This window comes from Stomoxys calcitrans, chromosome 1 (genome assembly GCF_963082655.1).
Source record: "Stomoxys calcitrans chromosome 1, idStoCalc2.1, whole genome shotgun sequence".
NCBI classification, from domain to species: Eukaryota; Metazoa; Arthropoda; class Insecta; order Diptera; family Muscidae; genus Stomoxys; species Stomoxys calcitrans.
The window spans coordinates 234498459-234520648 of NC_081552.1; the positions used below are offsets into that span (position 1 = coordinate 234498459).

General features: G+C 39.8%; 1 protein-coding gene and 1 long non-coding RNA gene across 2 annotated transcripts in view; one reads left to right on the forward strand and one right to left on the reverse strand.

Moving 5' to 3' along the window:
• The window catches only part of LOC106091485 (uncharacterized), a 109441-nt gene extending 88212 nt beyond the window's left edge, over window positions 1-21229 (forward strand). The window contains exons 2-4 of the mRNA XM_013258023.2: window positions 12679-12978; window positions 18009-18821; window positions 18887-21229. Coding sequence (XP_013113477.2) covers window positions 12906-12978; window positions 18009-18821; window positions 18887-20160 — 2160 coding nt within the window. The 5' untranslated portion in view covers window positions 12679-12905 and the 3' untranslated portion in view covers window positions 20161-21229. The remainder of the gene's footprint in view (window positions 1-12678; window positions 12979-18008; window positions 18822-18886) is intronic.
• The window catches only part of LOC131997886 (uncharacterized), a 124344-nt gene that overhangs the window by 80331 nt on the left and 21823 nt on the right, over window positions 1-22190 (reverse strand). Inside the window, exon 2 of the long non-coding RNA XR_009398474.1 lies at window positions 8007-8110. This is a non-coding gene — a long non-coding RNA (uncharacterized LOC131997886). The remainder of the gene's footprint in view (window positions 1-8006; window positions 8111-22190) is intronic.

The following is a 22190-nucleotide window of genomic DNA, read 5'->3' on the forward strand; positions in this document are numbered from 1 at the left end:
ATCATAATAAAACACGTCGTGCAAAATTTCATCCCAATCGGATAAGAATTGCGCACTCTAGAGGCTCAAGAAGTCAAGATCCAAGATCGGTTTATATGGCAGCTATATCAAAACATGGACCGATATGGCCCATTTACAAGAATATATATACTTTATGGGGTCTCAGACGAATATTTCGAGTAGTTACAATCAGAATGACGAAATTAGTATGCCCCCCATCCTATGGTGGAGGGTATAAAAATGAAAAACAAGCAAGTGCGATGAACTTTCTTAACAGAGCACGCATTTTGCTAATAAAATTCAATAATTTGCAAGCATTGTTCGTTTGTAAGATGATTCGTGGTTAAATTATAGACCAAAAAACACGAAACGTGCGTGAGCTGTTCAAACCAGTGTTGCCAAAAAGATAATAGCTAAAAAATCGCCCTTTACTAAATTTCCGGCCCATAGATATACAGATTAAGCACGAGACAGCCAATGCGGCTGTAGGCCTTAAGGCAATGAGAGAATGGATAGAGAATAGGAACAGTTCATACCATCCCAGTGTAGTCAAAGCGACGTGAGGAAACCTGGAAGCTATGGAAGAGTTTTCGGATCGGTTATCTGAGACGACAATTGAGATCGACTGTTAGGCATTGCTGACAGCGACAAGGCCTTGGATGGGTGAAACTTTGGAAGTTTCTCCGAATGGATCAAAGCCAGAGGACAGAGTGGGCCTAGGGCTCTACATCGATAGCCCACTAAATTATATCTGTTTCCGTCTATTTGACCATACTATGGTTCTGCGAGCGAAAATCCGGGTAGATCACGGAATGCTTGCGGTAATATGGTGTCAACACAAATATGTCCAATATGAACATCTTTACGAACTGTTTTGGGGTATAAGGAGGAGATTAACGCCTTCTGTGATGATGGCACGATCCGCATCGTTTGACTGACGGGTCATAGCGCAATAAAGGGTTATGAAAGAGCAGACGAATTGGCCATAGGAACCAGGAGTGACATCAGTAAAGTTACTCAATGCGAAGCCTTTCAGGGCAACATAGGCCGTATCTGAGCCAATGGCAGCGAGGAAACTTTTATGGATTAATCCGGATAGTGAGAAAACGATGCTATTACCATAATAAAATAGGAAAGAACCCATTGACTTCTTTCGGTATCATTAGGGATCAAATAGCACTACGGGTGCTCTTAAACAGAGCAGGTGCCGAAAATTATGGTGAGCGTAGGGGACGATGAGACTTTGGAGTATTTTGCAAGTCAAAGCCTGGCTTTCGCGCACACAACACTAGACTTGATCCAACTTAGGAACATTGAATAGACAACAACTAGCTGTTTGGTGAGTAGCACGACATTGATCAAGATTTTTTTTGCGTTACTTCTTTTAGTATTTAGAGCGCACATCAAGCCGATTATTAGCTTAGTATGTATAGTAGCAGGGTGCGGATTAACATACGAACCCCCTTATCAACCTAACCTAACCATGGCATGTTAACATCCGGGTAATGTAATAATAGAAGTCGGCATTGGGGATAAGACGTTGCGTCCACCTACCCCGACTCTCATTTATCCACCTTTGTTGCCATCTCTTGGAAGTATTCTCTGATATGATCCGTGTACAATCCGTTTGAATCTCCCTCTCAACCATCTAGGGTTTGCATTATGAGCTTTTAGAAGGCTGCGGGCTCCGCCCCAGTTTAATAGGGTTTCGCTCGATATCCCGACAAGTCCATCTTCACCCTGCACAGTACTTGTTCGCCGTATCTCATCACTTCCTTCTAGTTCAATTCCATGGTTGTACATACCGGATTGACCTGATGGAGTTCTTCATCGGCAAGGGCTGCTGCCTCAGTGTACGACACACTGCTGCAACAACAACAACGACAACAACCTGATTTTAGTTTCTTTTGTACCAAACAAACCAGTTCGATGCGAAACTTCACCAATCGCCGTTTCCGGTTCCCTGCATCTTTCGACTCTCTCTGTAAAAGATCAACTTCTAGCGGAACATAAATGCACGTCCTAGAAGAGCATTTACCCATACTAGCGTAGTCTTGATAACATGGATAAATCGTTGCGTTCACCTTCCCCTCTTTTCATTTGTTCACCTTTGTTGCCATCTCTAGTCTGCTCTTGATGTCGCCTAGTTTCCTATCTCACAACATCCATGCATCGGGGATAAGTTGTTGCATCCACCTACTCCGACTCTCATTTATCCACCTTTGTTACCATCTCTTGGTAGTTTCCTCTCATATGGCCCGTGTATGGTCCGTTTGAATCTCTCTCAGCCATATAGGGGTTGCATTGCGAGCTTTTATAGAACACTGCGGGTTCCGCCACCGTTCAATAGGGTTTCGCTCTACATGCTGACAAGTCCATCTTCTTCCTGCACAGTACTTATTTGGCTTATTCCCTCAACGCCTTCCAATTCTCTCGTTACCAAACAACCCTATTCCTGGCGAAACGTCGTAAATTGCCACTTCCAGTTCCCTGCGTCTTTTGATTCTCTCAGTGGAAGAGTGATGGGTCTCAGCAACTTCTTGACACCTCATAAATACACGTATTGCAAGATCATGCTATGCCGGTATTGGTAGCTAGGTCTGGGTAACGAGAATAAATCGTCGCGTCCACCATCCCCGGTTTTCATTCGTCCACCTTTGTTGCCATCTCTTGATCGTCTCCTCTTGTATGGTCTGTGTATGATACATTTGAATGTAAAGGGTGATTTTTTTGAGGTTAGGATTTTCATGCATTAGTATTTGACAGATCACGTGGGATTTCAGACATGGTGTCAAAGAGAAAGATGCTCAGTATGCTTTGACATTTCATCATGAATAGACTTACTAACGAGCAACGCTTGCAAATCATTGAATTTTATTACCAAAATCAGTGTTCGGTTCGAAATGTGTTCAAATTTTGACAAATTTTGTTCAGCGATGAGGCTCATTTCTGGTTGAATGGCTACGTAAATAAGCAAAATTGCCGCATTTGGAGTGAAGAGCAACCAGAAGCCGTTCAAGAACTGCCCATGCATCCCGAAAAATGCACTGTTTGGTGTGGTTTGTACGCTGGTGGAATCATTGGACCGTATTTTTTCAAAGATGCTGTTGGACGCAACGTTACGGTGAATGAACACATTTCGAACCGAACACTGATTTTGGTAATAAAATTCAATGATTTGCAAGCGTTGCTCGTTAGTAAGTCTATTCATGATGAAATGTCAAAGCATACTGAGCATCTTTCTCTTTGACACCATGTCTGAAATCCCACGTGATCTGTCAAATACTAATGCATGAAAATCCTAACCTCAAAAAAATCACCCTTTACCTCTCTCCAATTAATGTGTGGAGCCTGGTCCGTTCCATGACGTCTAGGACTATCGGGACTATTTCAGCTATTACTTTGGCTGCGGGTTCCGCCACTGTTCGATAGGATGATATAACCTCAAGTCCCGCCGTTCTCTATATCAAAAGCGGGGATTACGCTCAGCATGCCGTCTATTTGACAGATGCCTTGGTCTTTATCATATCCACTTCAACTGGAATATTTTTATACCCTAGACCACTGCCTGACAGATGATATAACTTTTGTATATCGTTTGAAACACCCAAAAGGAAGACAGATAGCTTCATTGATAAGTATACGGATCGACTCAGAATCACTTTTTGTCTATCTATTTGTCCATGATTATTTTTGAAAAATTACAGTCCGCAATTCTTATCCCATTGTCTTTAAACTAGATATAAGGATTTTTTGGGTCAGGTATTGGAGGCCACGATAGCGCAAAGTATAGCTTATCCGCCTATGGCGCTGAAGGCCTAGATCCTAGTATTGGCTAGGTAATGTCCTCCAAATGCTGGCGACATTTGTGAGGTAGTATGCCATGTAAAAACTACTCCCCAAAGTGGTCTCGCACTGCGGCACGCCGTTCGGACTTGTCTATAAAAAGGAGATTTGCACATATTCTTTTCGTTGCCCATAGGCAGTTAAAGTTCTATGATAGGCTACATGGGACTATATATTGATATAGCCCCCCTACAGACCCATAGGCCGATTTGCTCAAATTTGGGGCAATGAGTTGCGTTAGGCCACTCGACATCCTTCTTCAATCTGGTTCCGATCTCGTCCAGATTTGGATCCAACTGCCATATAGACCGATCTCTCAATATAAGGTTTTGGGCCAATAAAAGGCGCATTTATTGTCCGATTTCGCCGAAATTTGGCACAGTGACTTGTGTTGGGCCCTTCGACATCCCTCTTTAATTTAATTTGGCCCAGATGGGTCAAATGTCGCCGAAATTTGGGACAGCGAGCTGTGTTAGGCTCCTCGACATATTTCTTCAATTTGGCTTATATCGGTCCAGATTTGGATATAGCTGCCATAGAGGCCGATATTCAGATTTAGGGTCTTAGGCCCATAAAAGGCGCATTTATTGTCCGATTTTGCTGAAATTTGGGACAATGAGTAGTGTTGGGCCAGTCTACATCCTTCTTCAATTTGGCTCAGATCGGTCCAGATTTGTATATAGCTGCCATATAGACCGATCTTCAAATTAGGGCCCATAAAAGCCACATTTATTATCCGATTTTGCTGAAATTTGTGACAGTGAGTTGTCTTAGGCCTTTTGACATTTTTTTCAATTTGGTCTTAACGGTTCAGATTTGGATATAGCTGCCATATAGACCGATCTCTCGATTTAAGGTTTTGGGCCCATAAAAGCGCATTTATTGTCCGATGTCGCCGAAATTTGGGACAATGAGTTGTGTTGGGCCAGTCGACATCATTCTTCAATTTGGCTCAGATGGGTCAAATGTCGCCGAAATTTGGGACAGCGAGTTGCGTTAGGCTCCTCGACATATTTCTTTAATTTGGCTTATATCGGTCCAGATTTGAATATAGCTGCCATATAGACCGATATTCAGATTTAGGGTCTTAGGCCCAAAAAACCACATTTATAATCCGATTTTGCTGAAATTTGGGACCATGAGTTGTCTTAAGCCTTTCGACATATTTTTTAAATTTGGCCCTGATCGGTCCAGGTTTGGATATAGCTGCCATATAGACCGATCTCTCGATTTAAGGTTTTGGGCCCATAAAAGGCGCATTTATTGTCCGATTTCGCCGAAATTTGGGACAGTGAGTTAGGTTAAGCCCCTTCGATATCTTTCCTCAATTTGGCCCTGATCAGTCCAGGTTTGGATATAGCTGCCATATAGACCGATCTCTCGATTTAAGGTTTTGGGGTCATAAAAGGAGCATTTATTGTCCAATGTCGCTAAAATTTGAGGCAGTGAGTTGTGTTAAGCCCCTTCGATATCTTTCCTCAATTTGGTTCAGATCGGTCCAGATTTGGATATAGCTGCCTTATAGACCGATCTCTCGATTTAAGGTTTTGGGGTCATAAAAGGAGCATTTATTGTCCAATGTCGCTAAAATTTGAGGCAGTGAGTTGTGTTAAGCCCCTTCGATATCTTTCCTCAATTTGGTTCAGATCGGTCCAGATTTGGATATAGCTGCCTTATAGACCGATCTCTCGACTTAAGGTCTTAGGCCCATAAAAGGCGCATTTATGTTCCGATTTTGCTGAAATTTGGGACAATGAGTAGTGTTGGGCAGTCTACATCCTTCTTCAATTTGGTTCAGATCGGTCCAGATTTGGATATAGCTGCCATATAGGCCGATCTTCAGATTTAGGGTCTTAGGCCCATAAAAGCCACATTTATTATCCGATTTTGCTGAAATTTGGGACAGTGAGTTGTCTTAGGCTTTTCGACATCTTTTTTCAATTTTGTCTTATCGATTCAGCTGCCATATAGACTGATCTCTCGGTTTTAGGTTTTGGGGCTATAAAAGGCGCATTTATTGTCCAATGTCGCTGAAATTTGAGGCAGTGAGTTGTGTTAGGCTCTTCGACGTCCTTCTTCAATTTGGCCCAGATCGGTCTAGATTTTAATATAGCTGCCATATAGACCGATCTCTCGATTTAAGGTTTTGGGTCCTTAAAATGCGCATTTATTGTCCAATGTCGCTGAAATTTGGGACAGTGCGTTGTGTTAGGCTCTTCGACATTTTTCTGCAACTTGGTCCAAATCGGTCCAGAATTCTATATAGCTGCCATATAGACCGATCTCTCGATTTAAGGTTCTGGGACCATAAAATTCGCATTTATAATCCGATGTCACTGAAATTTGACACAGTGACTTATGTTAGGCTTTTCGACATCCGTGTCGTATATGGTTCAGATCGGTTTATTTTCAGATATAGCTACTAAAAAGACCAATAATTTGTTAAACACAATTGAACAATGACTTGTACTTATTAGTATTTGGTTCAAATCGGAACATATTTCGACATAACTGCTATGGGACATAAGGTATGGAATTTTCACAGGATTTTGATGAAAGGCAGTTTACATATTGGGTTGCCCAAAAAGTAATTGCGGATTTTTCATATAGTCGGCGTTGACAAATTTTGTTACAGCTTGTGACTCTGTAATTGCATTCTTTCTTCTGTCAGTTATCAGCTGCTACTTTTAGCTTGCTTTAGAAAAAAAGTGTGAAAAAAGTATATATGATTAAAGTTTATTCTAAGTTTTATTAAAAATGCATTTACTTTCTTTTAAAAAATCCGCAATTACTTTTTGGGCAACCCAATATATACCCGAGGTGGTGGGTATTCAAAGTTCGGCCCGGCCGAACTTAACGCCCTTTTACTTATTTTTTTTTCGATTTTCTCCGACTGTGGGCCGCTTCTGTGAACTCATATTTACTCGCCCTATCTTGAGATATAACCCTGTTATGGAGGATACGCCGTTACATGTTCCTGGGCAAATTTGCAACTATGAACATTCAGGATGATAATCAACTAAACAAAGAAGTTTCTTCTTCTTACCTATCAAATACATTCTTTGACATCATTTGGGCCCTTTATCTGCCTATATGATCCCTATTACAAACCTGACAAAACACGATTTTAGCCTCTGGCTTATTATTATCATCATTGTTTCTACTCCAACGTCTGTCCAATGCAACAAACTCTGCATTCAATTTTCATTGTTCATTGCATTCGCTCGTCGCTTCTCTGATTGACTTTACTGTTTGGTCTTGGTCTTGGTCTTGGATTGTGGGTGTAGGTGTCAATTTAAATGTGTCTGGAATCAGAGTTGCAAATGGATGATGATTAAATTGTCAAATAAATGCAATAATAATTGTACTCTTCTATAGACAATTGCATTTAATTCGCATTGATAAAGAGGAATGCAAATGACATGAAAAAGGTTGAAAAGTATTTTCGAAAAGTATAGAGTGTGGTCTTTAAGCACATGGAGGAGATTCAATTAAGGTGTTTTAAAGTCTGTTGTGAAATGAAGCTATTGGGTTGCCCTAAAAGTAATTGCGGATTTTTTAAAAGAAAGTAAATGCATTTTTTATGAAACTTTAATCAAATACACTTTTTTTACACTTTTTTTCTAAAGCAAGCTAAAAGTAACAGCTTATAACTGACAGAAGAAAGAATGCAATTACAGAGTCACAAGCCGTTAGAAAATTTCTCAACGCCGACTATATGAAAAATCCGCAATTACTTTTTGGACAATTCTTCAAACGTATTCTTCTATATACGATCCAAAGAGCGGCGAATGATTCCCCTTAAGTTTTTCTTCAAACTCAAAGCCTAACCTAGAAAAGTTGAAGACACCATATTAAATTGTAGAAAAAAAAACTTCTGGCATGCGTTTTCCCGTTTTTCAGAGGCAGTCATTCACACAATTCATACACAGTTCCACTTTATGATTTTCAATAAAAAAATAATGCTCAAACCTTTTGACAAAATCATTAAAAGGTTGTTTTTTAAGTTTTTTTTTTTTTTGCCCCAATCAATGTTGTCATAAACCATATAACCCATAAAGCTTTTTGTCCGTCTGTCGGTGGTGGTGTGGCTTTTTTTGACGACTTTTTACCACAGTAATAAAAAACGCATATATTGGCGATTCGATGCAATGACTCACCTGCCTCCCACTGCCATGTAAACCCCAACAGACCTAATGCCTATATGCATTATGCCTCTATTAAGCGTCTTTTTTTCTGCCTTCACGCATGCGTAGTATTTGAACTGAAACGAATAAAAAAAAAAGTTAAAAGTAAACTTTAGTGTTTATGGTAGCACTAGAAAATAAATAAATAAAAAAAAACTCTTACAATGCCTACCTTAAAACAAAGGAAAAAAAACTAAAATTCATTCATTTCCATTGAGGTTCAAAAAAAAAAAGGTGATTGGAAAAAGGTGTAGTGTGTTTTTTATGCAAAATAAAAAAAAAAAACTTTTAGATCGTGTAAATAAACAAAAGTGGGACTGGTCAGACTAATGAACACAATGTACAGACGGACGGAAATTTGAAGTGACGACAAGTTGAGAGAAGACAACAAAAGCTACACCATATCGATGGCATAGGCAGCCAATTTTACTTGCACACCTTGACTACAACATTTTTTTCTTCCAATATTTCATATTTAAATATTTGTTGTAGCCAAGCAAGACAAGACACCACACACACCATACTGTCTGCTGTAGCTTTGCTGTGGAATTCGCATAAAGAAGACAATTTCAATATTCTAACCAAATTGCAAACCTACCTAAGAATGTTAAAATGTCATAGTTTGAAAGGTGTTAAGTTCGGATGTCGAAAAGTATAACATAAGTCACTGTGTCAAATTTCAGTGAAAACGAAATATAAATGCGAATTTTATGGTTCCACAACCTTAAATCGAAAGATCGGTCTATATGGTAGCTATATCCAAATCTGGACCGATCTGAGCCAAATTAAAAAATAATGTCGCACGACCTAACACAACTCACTGTCCCAAATTTCGGCGATATCGGACAGTAAATGCGACTCTTATGAGCCCAAAACCTTAAATCGAGAGATCGGTCTATATGGCAGCTATATCCAAATCTGGACCGATCTTGACCAAATTGAAGAAAGATGTCGAAGGGCCTAACATAACTCACTGTCTCAAATTTCGGCGAAATCGAAAAATAAATATAGCTTTTATGGGCCTTTGACCCGAGAGATCGGTCTATATGACAGCTATAACCAAATCTGGACCGATCTGAGCCAAATTGCAGAAAGTTGTCGAAGGGCCTAACGCAACTCACTGTCCCTAATTTTGGCAAAATCGGTCAATAAATGCGACTTTTATGGGCCCAAAACCTTAAATCGAGAGATCGGTCTATATGGCAGCTATAACCAAATCTGGACCGATCTTGACCAAATTGAAGAAAGATGTCGAAGGGCCTAACACAACTCACTTTTCAAAATTTTGGCAAAATCGGACAATAAGTGCGTCTTTTATGGGCCCAAGACCCTAAATCGAGAGATCGGTCTATATGGCAGCTATAACCAAATCTTGACCGATCTTAGCCAAATTGCAGAAAGTTGTCGAAGGGCCTAACGCAACTCACTGTCTCAAATTTCGGCGAAATCGAAAAATAAATATAGCTTTTATGGGCCCAAAACCTTAAATCGAGAGATCGGTCTATATGGCAGCTATAACCAAATCTGGACCGATCTTGACCAAATTGAAGAAAGATGTCGAAGGGCCTAACACAACTCACTTTTCAAAATTTTGGCAAAATCGGACAATAAGTGCGTCTTTTATGGGCCCAAGACCCTAAATCGAGAGATCGGTCTATATGGCAGCTATAACCAAATCTTGACCGATCTTAGCCAAATTGCAGAAAGTTGTCGAAGGGCCTAACCCAACTCACTGTTTCAAATGTTGGCAAAATCGGATAATAAATTCGTCTTTTATGGGCTCAAAATCCTAAATCGAGGGATCGGTCTATATGGCAGCTATATCTAAATCTTGACCGATCTGGGCCAAATTGAAGAAAGATGTCGAAGGGCCTAACACAACTCACTGTCTCAAATTTCAGCGACATTGGACAATAAATGCGTCTCTTATGGACCCAAAACCTTAAATCGAGAGACCGATCTATATGACAGCTATATCCAAGTCTGGACCGATCTGGACCATATTGCAGAAAGATGTCGAAGGGCCTACACCACACACTCTACCAAATTTTGGCGAAATCGGATTATAACTGTGTCTTTTATGGCCCTAAGACACTAGTCCAGAGATCGGTCTATATGGCAGCTATATCCAAACCTGGACCGATCTGGACCATATTGCAGATAGATGTCGGAGGGCCTAACACAACTCTCTCTACCAAATTTCAAAAAAAATCGTATTATAAATGTGGCTTTTATGATCCTAAGACACTAAAATGGCAGCTATATCCAAATCTGGACCGATCTGAGCCAAATTGCAGAAAATTGTCAAAGAGACTAATGCAACTTACTGTCCCACAATTCGGCGAAATCGGATAATAAATGTGGCTTTTATGTGTCTAAGACCCTAAATCGGCGGATCGGTCTATGTGAAGGCTATATCAAGATATAGTCCGATATAGCCCATCTTCGAACTTAACCTTCATATGGACAAAAAAAAATAATCTGTGCAAAGTTTCCGCTCAATATCTCTATTTTTAAAGACTGTAGCGTGATTTCAACAGACAGACGGACGAACATGGCTAGTTAGGCTGTTAGGCCCTTCGACATTCAATTTAACCCAGATCGGTCCAGATTTGGATATAGCTGCCATATAGACCGATCTCTCGATTTAAGGTATTAGGCCCATATAAGCCGCATTTATTGTCCGATTTCGCCGAAATTTGGGACAATGAGTTGTGCTAGGCTCCTTGACATATTTCTGACATTTGGCTCAGATCATGTCAGATTTGGATATAGCTGCCATTTAAACAGATCTCTCGATTTATGGTTTTGGGGCCGTAAAAGGCGCATTTATGTTTCGATTTTTCCGAAATTTGGGACATTCAATTGTGCTAGGCCCCTTGACATATTTCTGACATTTGGCTCAGATCAGTTTAGATTTGGATATAGCAGCCATATAGGCCGATCTCTTGATTTATGGTTTTGGACCCATAAAAGGCGCATTTATTGTCCAATGTCTCCAAAATTTGGGACACCGATTTTCGATATGGCCTTTGGCATCCTTCTCTAATTTGGCCCAGATCGGTTTAGATTTGAATACAGCTGCCATATAGACCGATCTCTCGATTTAAGGTCTTGGGCTCATAAAAGGCGTATTTATTGTGCGATTTCGCTGAAACTTGGGACAGTGAGTTGTGTTTAGCTTTTGGACATCCGTGTCCTATATGGTTCAGATCGGTCTATATTTGAATATAGCTACCAAAAAGACCTATCGGATTATGACGAAAGTTGGTTTACTTGTATACCCTAGGTGGTGTGTATCAAAAGTTCAGCTTAGCCAAACTTAACGCCTTTTACTTGTTCATATTTGTTTTAACTGATATTTTATGCGAGATTTTTCTCTATGAAATTCGTGCCATGTGTGGTCTGAAAAGGTCCATAACATGATAAAGCTCCTTGTTCAGCATCTTTAGTACCTGGGGCCATAATTCGTATCATTCAAATATAGTTTTCTCCTCCACGACACTTCTATAATCTCAACATAACTCATCTGCTGAAATCATTATTTGAAACCTACAGTCTATCAGCAGGTTTTCAAAACAAACAGTGATCATTCATGAGTGAGACTACTGTTCTAGACAGCGACAGTAAAGCGTGAGACACGTAATCTTGGAGCAAAATCGCAAAGCCCACATTTGAGCCATTTGTGATTCGTTGGTCTTTAACGCATCTGGAAGAGTTTTCTAATTTTAAATACCTCTGGAATGTGTTTGAAAGTTCCTAATGTTTGAAGCTTGTCTGCTCTATGCCCTGGGATATATCTGTGGCCCGGCATCCAAAAAATATGTATTTGGAACTATTCCACCACCTGGTTGAGAGATCAATGATATTTGAGAGTGGTTTTTTTATTCAGAAATGCGTTACCCAGAGATTAAATGGTTTTCCGAGAAAGTTTGGAGGTTTAAGCGAGGAAGTTTAGCTTGAAGCTTGCTCAACAGCAGCCATGGTTTGAACCACCAACGATTGCCATAGGTGTAAGGTCTTTCTCAGTATCATATTTATTCGTATGGACGCAGCAAATGCAGCTCAACGAATACGATCAAATTTTACATGTTTTTATTAAGAACAAATATTGATTGTTTTTCGATATATATGTACTTCTTTCAGCACCTTTCAAAATTGTTTGTATATATGCTGCTTAGTCATTGCAACATTACAAATCCGTTTTACCCATTATTAAGAATTCTTGTTTAATGAGGTTTTAAATTTACGAATATTATAAACACTGCGTCTGGTCAAAAATTGCGTTTTACCAGAACAGGCCAGCTGTTATATATTAAAATATTCCTGTCTGGCTAATATCCGAAATCAGTCAGGCAAAGGCTTTGTATACAATTAATGTTTCAAGTTCCATGTTTATAATAACCTGCGGAAAGCAAATATTAACTACAACAAGTAATATTTACTACAAAACGAAACAAAGGCCAAATCAAAACATTTAAAGCAAAACAAACAAAGAAAGGTCAAGAAAAACATTACTAGCTAATATCAGATACATATATTGCATATTCTTATGAAAGTTTTATGAACTTGAAAAATTATAAAAATTATTTGCATTTTTTTTGTTTATTTATTTTTAATTTAAAAAATGTTCTTTCTCTTTCAGATTTTCTTCTTAGATATTTCACAGAGAAAATAACAAAACACAGCGAAAACTGAACGATAATAAATTCATATCCCTGGACTACCCCTTTCCTAAGGAGAGCTGCTAGAGCTCCAGCCGCCAGATATAATAAAACCTTGAGTGATTTACAATACTCCAGCTATTTTAAGGGCATAAATTTAAATTAGTTGCATTCAGGAGCATAGTAACACAAATCCAATCAACCCAACATGGGAGCGACTAAGCCTAGAGTCAATAGGACTCTGATATCATTGAAAGTTGTAACTTTCTTTGTTTTAAGTGGTAAGTATGAAAAAGAAACCAATTTTTTACTTTTAAAAGTTTATTGAGAACAAAAATTGAGGACAATCCCCTGAATTGGCTTCTTTCGTGTGATGTTCCCTGCCTAACATATGTAAATAAGCAAATAAGCAAAATTGCCGCATTTGGAGTGAAGAGCAACCAGAAGCCGTTCAAGAACTGCCAATGCATCCCGAAAAATGCACTGTTTGGTGTGGTTTGTACGCTGGTGGAATCATTGGACCGTATTTTTTCAAAGATGCTGTTGGACGCAACGTTACGGTGAATGAACACATTTCGAACCGAACACTGATTTTGGTAATAAAATTCAATGATTTGCAAGCGTTGCTCGTTAGTAAGTCTATTCATGATGAAATGTCAAAGCATACTGAGCATCTTTCTCTTTGACACCATGTCTGAAATCCCACGTGATCTGTCAAATACTAATGCATGAAAATCCTAACCTCAAAAAAATCACCCTTTACATACGGGCCAAATGTGGTTCGAGTGGGCACTGACTTGACTGCCAAATATGTACCACATCGATGTGTTGCCTGCTCCAGCTATAATACTTAGATACCGATTGTCGAAAGTGACTGTATCAGCCTCCGGAGGCTAAAATTCTTATGCGATGTGGCTGAAATTTTGCATGTGACTTTCCATTACGCCTCGTACAATTGATTGTGCAGTTTTAAAAATTTATTGAGAACAAAAATTGATTCTAGATGAAAGAATTTATGCCAGGTTAGGTTGAAGGAAAATTATACCCGACATTGAAGCCTTAAGATTGGTTTATATGATAGTTCAAAAAAAGAAAAACTGTCAATTAAACCTATTTCAAAGCTAAAGTATGTATTGTGAACAACGATATAGATGTCTAATTATTTACAGGGACCACAGTGTGGCCCATTGCGATTCCTCCAGGATTCACAAAATAAGACTACGGAAAGCAATTAGATGACATACAATTTTTTGAGTGTTTTTACAGTTTTCCTCATTGAAGATGTAAAATTTTATTTGTTTACCTTCATTATACCCACCACCATAGGATGGGGGTATACTAACCTAGTCATTCTGTTTGTAGCACCTCGAAATATTGGTCTAAGACCCCATAAAATATACGTATTTTCTGAATCGTCTTGACATTCTGATTCGATCTAGCTATGTCCGTCCGTCCGTCTGTAAAAAATCAGGGTAGCGGTCGAACGCATAAAGCTAATCGCTTGAAATTTTCCATAGATACTAACTATTAATGTAGGTCGTTGGGGATTGCAAATGGTTCATATCGGCTCAGATTTGGATATAGCTTCCATATAAACCGATCTCCCGATTTGACTTCTTGGGCCCCTGCAAGCCACAATTTTGGTCCTATTTGACTGAATTTTTGCAGAAAGTGTTCAGTTATGACTTCTAGCAACTGTGGTAAATACGGTCAAGAACCTGATATAGCTCGATATAAATTGATCTCCCGATTTGATTTCTTGAGCCCTTAGAAGCCGAAATTTTTGTCCGATTTGACAGCAATTTTGCACATAGTGTCCTGTTATGACTTTCAACAACCGTATTCAGTAAAGTCCAAATCGGTCTATAACCTGATATAGCTCCCATATAAACCGATCTTGCGGTTTGACTTCTTGAGTCCTTAGAAGTCGCAATTGTTGTCCGATTTAACTGAAATTTTGAACGCGGTGTTCTGCGGTGTCCAACAACTGTGTCAATTTGGTCCAAATCGGTCAATAACCTGATATAGCTCCCATATAAACCGGTCTCTCGATTGTCCTTGTTCGGTTCCTAGAAGCTTTCATTTTTGCTGGTTTGACAGAAGTTTGGTGTGTAGAATAAAATCATGCCCTTCAACTAAATTTGGTTTGTATAAATTTTTAGCAGAATCCATGGTGTTGGGTTCCTAAGATTCCGCCCGGCCAAACTTAGCACGCTTTTACTTGTTTTTGGTTTATGTGTTTCATTATTTGTGCATTTTCAATCGGCACATTTTGACATTCCGATCTTCCGATTTAACTTCTTGAGTCCTTACAAGCCGCAATTTTTGTCCGATTTATCTGAAATTTTGCACGCGCCGTTCTGCGGTGTCCCACAACTGTGCCAAGTACGGTCCAAATCGGTCAATAACCTGATATAGCTCCCATATAATCCGGTCTCTCGTTTATCCTTGTTCGGTTCCTAGAAGCTTTCATTTTTGCTGGTTTGACAGAAGCTTGGTATGTAGAATAAAATCATGCCCTTCAACTAAATTTGGTTTGTATAAATTTTTAGCAGAATCCATGGTGTTGGTTTCCTAAGATTCCGCCCGGCCAAACTTAGCACGCTTTTACATGTTTTTGGTTCATGTGTTTCATTATTTGACATTCCTAATTTTCGTGGAGCCTTTCTACTTTCCACTTCTATTAGTGAATCCTTGGACTCCTCAATAGCTTGTCTCTCTGGTTAGTTTCCCCGGAGCCTTCAATAATATCGGCACATATCATCAATGTACCATCCAACCTCTTCCGTGCGTCAATATACGCAACAGCAGCACCCCAGCCCCAATATTGCCGTGAAGTGTATCTTTCTAGCAATTGTATTGTAATGGCCTGCGAGGTAAGATCGAGGAAATAGAGGATTTTATGAGTCGGCAATCAAGCGGGTGTAGACAACATTCATGCAGACATGGTGAACAGCTTTTGGGTAAATGTGGTCCTTCGAGAACGACCATCTCCCATTGCACCTGAAGAAATTGACCTCGCCAGGCAAACCAGAATAGTTCTGGCTCAACTCAACAAATACAACCGCCTCCATTCCTACAGAGCAAGTATTGATGCCAACGTGCAGGATGCATGTCCCGATTGTGACCAGATACTACACGACACATGTCGCCTGTTTAACTGCCCGGCCAGACCCACTCGACTCAGACACAGATCCCAACTTAGTCGCAGAGTTCCTGGATCTGGATACTCAACAGAACCAAGCAGATGAAAGATAGAACACAACACACTGCTACAACCTCAACATCATTTGATGATGGAATTCAAGATTTTAATCTGCCTATATTCAGTACACTTAATACCTCGAATGCCCCAAAGAAACCAGTTCCCTGTATCTTATTCCTACTATGACTTAAGACCGGACATAGATGCAAGCCATCTGTGTACTTTGACCCGATTGTCCTGTTATTATCCATTCCACCGTAAGATGGCGGTATATTAATTTCGTCATTCCGATTGTAACTCTTCGAAATATTCGTCTAAGACCCTATAAAGTATATATATTGTTGATCGTCATGACATTTGAAGTAGATCTAGCCATGCCCGTCCTCCCGTCTGTCGAAAGCACGCAAACTTTCGAAGGAGTAAAGCTAGGCGCTTGAAACTTTGCACAAATACTTGTTATTAGTGTAGGTCGGCTGGTATTGTAAATGGGTCATATTGGTCCATAACCTGATATAGTTGCCATATAAACCGATCTTGGATCTTGATTTGGCTGAAACTTTGAATGGCGTGTTTTGTCATGACTTCCAACGACTGGGCTATGTATGGTTTAAGTTAGTCCATAATCTAATACAGCTGCCATATAAACCGATATTGGATCTTGACTTCTTGAGCCACTAGAGGGCGCAATTCTTATTCGATAAGGCTGAAATTTTGCACGATTTGGTGACTTCAACAACTGTGTTAAATACGGTCTGAATCGATAGTATCATACAAACTGATCTAGGATCTGAACTTCTTGAGCCTCTATAGGGCACAATTACTATCCGATTTGGCTAAAATTTTGTACAACGGCTTCTTTCATGACCCTTACTTACGTGTCAAATTGGTTTGAATCGATCTATAGCCTCATACAGTTCCCATGTAAACCCATCCGCCTATTTCACTTCTTGAGCACCTAAAGGGCGTAATTCTTATTCGAACTGGCTGAAATATTACACAATGACTTATTCTATGGTCTCCAACAGTCAGTTCAATTATGGTCCGAATCGAACCGTAACTTAATATATCTCCAATAGAATGGCAATTTTTTTCTTTTATCCTTTGTTTACCTAAAAATAGATACCAGGTAAAGAACTCGACATATGCGGTCCATGGGGGAGGGTATATAAGATTAGGCTCGACCGAACTTAGCACGCTTTTACTTGTAATTCCTATAACCGCTCCTAGGGTTATCTTTTCCATCGATAGTAATGTGTCTATGTTACGAGTCGAGTGTTTACCCCGCAGATGTTTCGAGTGCTCACAACCTTCTGTTAAATGAATTCTAGTTAATAGTCACATGGTGACCAGGGATCCTAGTTGCCCATATGGTCCGGAGATCGATGCTGCGCCTATGCCTATGCGAGCCATCTGTGTACTTTAACTATTTTGTCCTGTTATAATTTCGCTGAAAGGCTGGGTTTGAATCCTGGTTGAGAAAAAAATTATCAGCGGTGATTTTCCCCTCTTAATGCTGGCGACATTTATGAGGTACTGTACCATTTGGAATGACAGCCAAGTAAAAACTTTTTCCCAAGGAGGTTTCGCACTGCGGCACGCCGTTCGGACTCGGCTATAAAAAGGAGGTCCCTTATCCTTGAACCCCCTTTTATAACCGGACAGCACTCATGGATATGTGAGAAGTTTGCCGCTGTTCCTTAATGGAATGCTCAAGCGCAAAAAAATTGCAGAAGCGTATATAGCAACAACACGTACATAGTCGTCGGCCACCAGATATGGCAACTTAGGTCAGAATTGGTCACATCACAAGGAATTTCAATTAACTATCGTAGCGAGACGGTAGCAAGTGGTGTCGCTCTGCGACACGTCGTTCGGGAAATTTAGTATTAAAATCGTAGCGAGACTTCACAATTCATGGTTTTGATGGCTTTGTTCTTGAATCCACGAGATTTTTGAACTAACATCTAGTAATGAATAGTTTTGAATCTAATTTCCAAAGGTACCTATCATGCCTATATCAACAAGTCTTACCTTAGTAACTACCATAAAAAAGTGATATTCTGATCCTACTATTTTATACTTAAAAATCGAATCTCTTATTTTCAGGTCTCACCGCCCTGCATATCGTCAATAGCCAGAAACCCATCGATTTGGGCCTGTACTTTTCGGAATATCGTGAAATTACCATTATTGCCGCATTCGTTTCAATATTGGGTCCATTGATTGTGGGCCCCATTGCGGATCGTGTGGCTGCCAAGAATCCCAATAGCTTTGGCAAAACTTTGCGAATTCTCACCGCCATCTGTCTGATTATAACCAGTGTGATATATGCCTGTTTGGTGGCGGTACCTGAAGTATCACGCAAAGAGGATCATCTGCCTATGGTCAGTTTTGCCTGTGACTCAAATGGCGCCATTATGTTTCAAGAAAGTTGCTCCACCGAATCCAGCTGCCGTCATTGGGATAAAAAGGTGGGCAGTCTTGATTTGACCAATTGCACTTATACCTGTCAAAACCCCAACCAATATGAGAATATGTACACGCCCTGGTTGGAAAGTATACCCACACCTTCGCCATCCACTGAACACAGTTCGGAGTTTGATTATGAAGATGAGGCCATATCGTCGGTAACTGAAAGTTTACGTGCAAGACGCAATGCAGAATTTGGTGGTGGCGAAGTGATGAGCGGTGAAGTGGCGGCGAGACAAACTAGGGCAGCGAAATCAGCGCCCAGTAAGATTTATGTGGAACCCCCACATATCTGTATGACCGGTATGGATGAACATGGAAACACTATTATCAAAAACTGCCATGTATACACCGATGATACGCCCAGTATTAATGTGCACACTGTGATGAGAGCTGCCACAAATGTGGAAAATGATACCCATGCTGCTGAATGGTGTCACTATCCTTTGGGTAAGTTTTGAGTTTTCCCGAAGAGTTTTATTGAGAACGAAAATTGATTCTGTTTTTCTTTACAGAGGGTTTCCAATGTCATATACCATTGCAGCAGGTCAACTACATGGTGGAATTGAAAAATGGCACCGAATGCACCCCCATGATTGAATGCCAACTCAAGAATCCCTATCATGCCAAAGGCAGCCTTATGACCCACACAGAGTGTGTAGCCACAGAGGGAGATGTGGGTGTCACCTATGGAGCCTATATTGCCATTCGCATATTGGGAGACATTTTCGCATTGGCCTCATTTACCCTATTGAATACAGCCATAGTGATTGCAGTGCGCGAAACCTCTGAGGGTAGAGGAGAAGTTTGCCGCCAATATGCCTGGGGTGCTTTGGGCTATGTGGTGCTCTTCAGTCCCTTGAAACTGATCTTTGCCGAGGCTGGAGGAGTGGACGTTGTGCTCATAGTCTTGATTATTTGCTTCCTGATTGGCTCCATTGTTTTGCTGTTTGCCGCCCAAATGCCTTTGAGCCCGCCCGAATGGTGGTGGCACACCAAGACAGGCATGCTGGTCTACCCCATGTCTGCCATACGCAAATATAGTCCTGAAATCTTTGTACTCACCTTGGTGGCCATTCTGTTTGGTACCTTCTGGGGCAGCATTCACTCGTATCTGTTGTGGTCCTTCATTGGCGACTATGCGGTATACTTTGCCAGCTTGTTGCTGGTTTTGGTGCTCTTCCTGAATGTGGACAAATTCATTGAGTATTGTGGTCACTCCAACATCTTCATTGCCGGCTTTGCCATGTACATCATACGCTTTACCGCCTTCGCCAGTGTGGACACCAAATGGCTGACAAATATTATGGAGATTTTCGAACCAGTCATCATAGGGGTCATCTGGATCACCATTATTTTGTATATGCGCCATGCCATGCCGCGCAAACTCACTGCCACGGGGCAGGCCATTGCTGTTTTGTCCTTCTTCGGTTTGGGCAAAGGCATTGGAGCCATCATCAGTTTGGTACATGAGGACGAGACGGGTTTCTTCAGCGAGGATGATTGCATCAAGTTCGAGTGGTTGGCCGTGGTGGCCTGCATTGTGGCCTTAACCTATTTTGTTATCTACAACTTGATATTGGCTCCCCGCTGTGCTGCCAAGCCAGTGCATTTGGACGATCTGATGTCGGGCTCAGCTTCACAGACCTTTGCCAATGGGGCCGGAGGCAATGGCAGCACTGGCGGCACCTTGGGCGGTCATGGCACTGGAACCGGCAACGGCAGCAATTATTCGCCTCTGCGTGTGTACCACAACGAGCGCGGAAAGAAGGGTCAATTTAGGTATTAAACACCCAACTCACCCAAAGTGATGTCTTTAGTTAAAGCCCCACTCACACACACACACACATAAATACAAACTCAAACAGACACCACCACCACCGCCAACACATTATTAACTGATTTTATTTGTCCAAAAAAAAAAGAGAAAAACGAAGAAGAAAACAATTTGAAGCGAACCCTACGATGTCGACTAAATCAAAATGTTTTGTGAATTGATAACAGCTTTACTTTTGAATGCTATGCACTGCGCAATGTTAGACCCCCCCTCACTCATGAAATGGTCCTACGACTTGTGGCAATTCGATAACGAATTGTTAGGCTAGAATGTGTTTTATAATTTCTTGTGGTACCTTCTTTTTTTCATAAACTAAACAAAAACATAATTTATATTTTGTAATGTTATTTTTTTATAACAAAACAAGTGTTTTTAAGTATTTTTTTTACAATAATTTGTTTTTTTTATTTTAAATACCGAAATGAAACCAATTTTATAAATAAACAATTTATTTTTGCCCTCCGCCTGACCTATGAAAATAACTCAAGAAAAAGTGCAACAATTAAAAAAGAAAAACACGAAAAACTATAACAAACTACTATTTGTGTTCAAATAGTCTGCCATGTTTTAAGTTTCCCTTTTTTACTGTACATTTTTTTTGTTTCCCTTATCAAACTAATATATTATAGAATTTTTTTAAATAAGCCCTATATTTTAAGTAAAAACGTACAGAGAAAATTTTTTTAAAAAACAAAATCCAAATGAAGCAGCAACAACTCTTTGAGAATAATATAGATATTTTTTATATATGTATAAATTATTATTCTATATATAAATATAAATATTGGCATTGAAATTTGAAAAATAAATATACAATATAATCGCCTCAATCAATCAATCAATCAACTCTGCTATATGTGTATTTTTCGAACTCAAATAAAATATAAACTCTAAAACTTCAACAAAAATGTGGAAAAAAAAAGCAGAAATGTAATAATTGTTAAGCTCATTTCAGAAAAACAAAACAAAAAAAAACCAGAAAGAACAAATTTTAAAAATAAAACTTAAAGTGAAAACAAAACCTCAAAACTGTAAGGTCTATCATTTTACAGTGAATGCCAGAAATTTAGAGTTGCCAAGCACAAAGTAGGAAAAGTTCTCCCAACAATTTCTTTGAATATGCAAAGAATAAAAGTTTCTAATTAGTTGATATAAGTGATGGCATTCGCTCATATTTCTGAAGAATCAGGATAGTTCTGAAAAGAATTGAAGATTAATTTTTTTGTCCTGGACATGGACATCTCTTGCTTATTTACAAGGAGTAGGGATTGTGTCTGACATGAAAAAACAAGTAAAAAGACTAAGTTAAGTTTGGCCGGGCCGAACTTTGGATACCCACCATCTCAGGTATATATGTAAACCACCTTTCATCAAAATCCGGTGAAAATTGCATACCGATTTAGACCAAATACTAATAAGTACAGTAGTTATAGCTAAACATAAACCGAACTGAACCATATACGACACGGATGTCAAAAAAGCCTAACATGTCAAAAAATCTGGACCGATTTGGGCCAAGTTGCAGAAAAATGTCAAAGAGCCTAACACAAAGCACTGTCCCAAATTTCACAAAAATCGGATACTAAATGTGGCTTTTTTGGGCTTAAGACCCTTAATCGGAGGATCGGTCTAAATGGCAGCTATATCCAAATGTCGAAGGGCTTAACACAACTCACTGTCCCCAATTTCGGCGAAATCTGACAATAAATGCGTCTTTTATAGGGCTAAGACCCTAAATCGAGCGATCGGTCTGTACGGCAGCTATATCCAAATCTAGACCGATCTGATTCAAATTAAAGAAGGATGTCGAAGAACCTAACACAACTCACTGACCCAAATGTCAGCTAACTCTGACAATAAATGCGCCTTTTATGGACCTAAGACCTTAAATCGAGATATAGGTCTATATAGCAGATATAGCCAAATCTGGAACGATTTGGGTCAAGTTGCAGAAAAATGTCAAAGAGCCTAACACAAAGCAC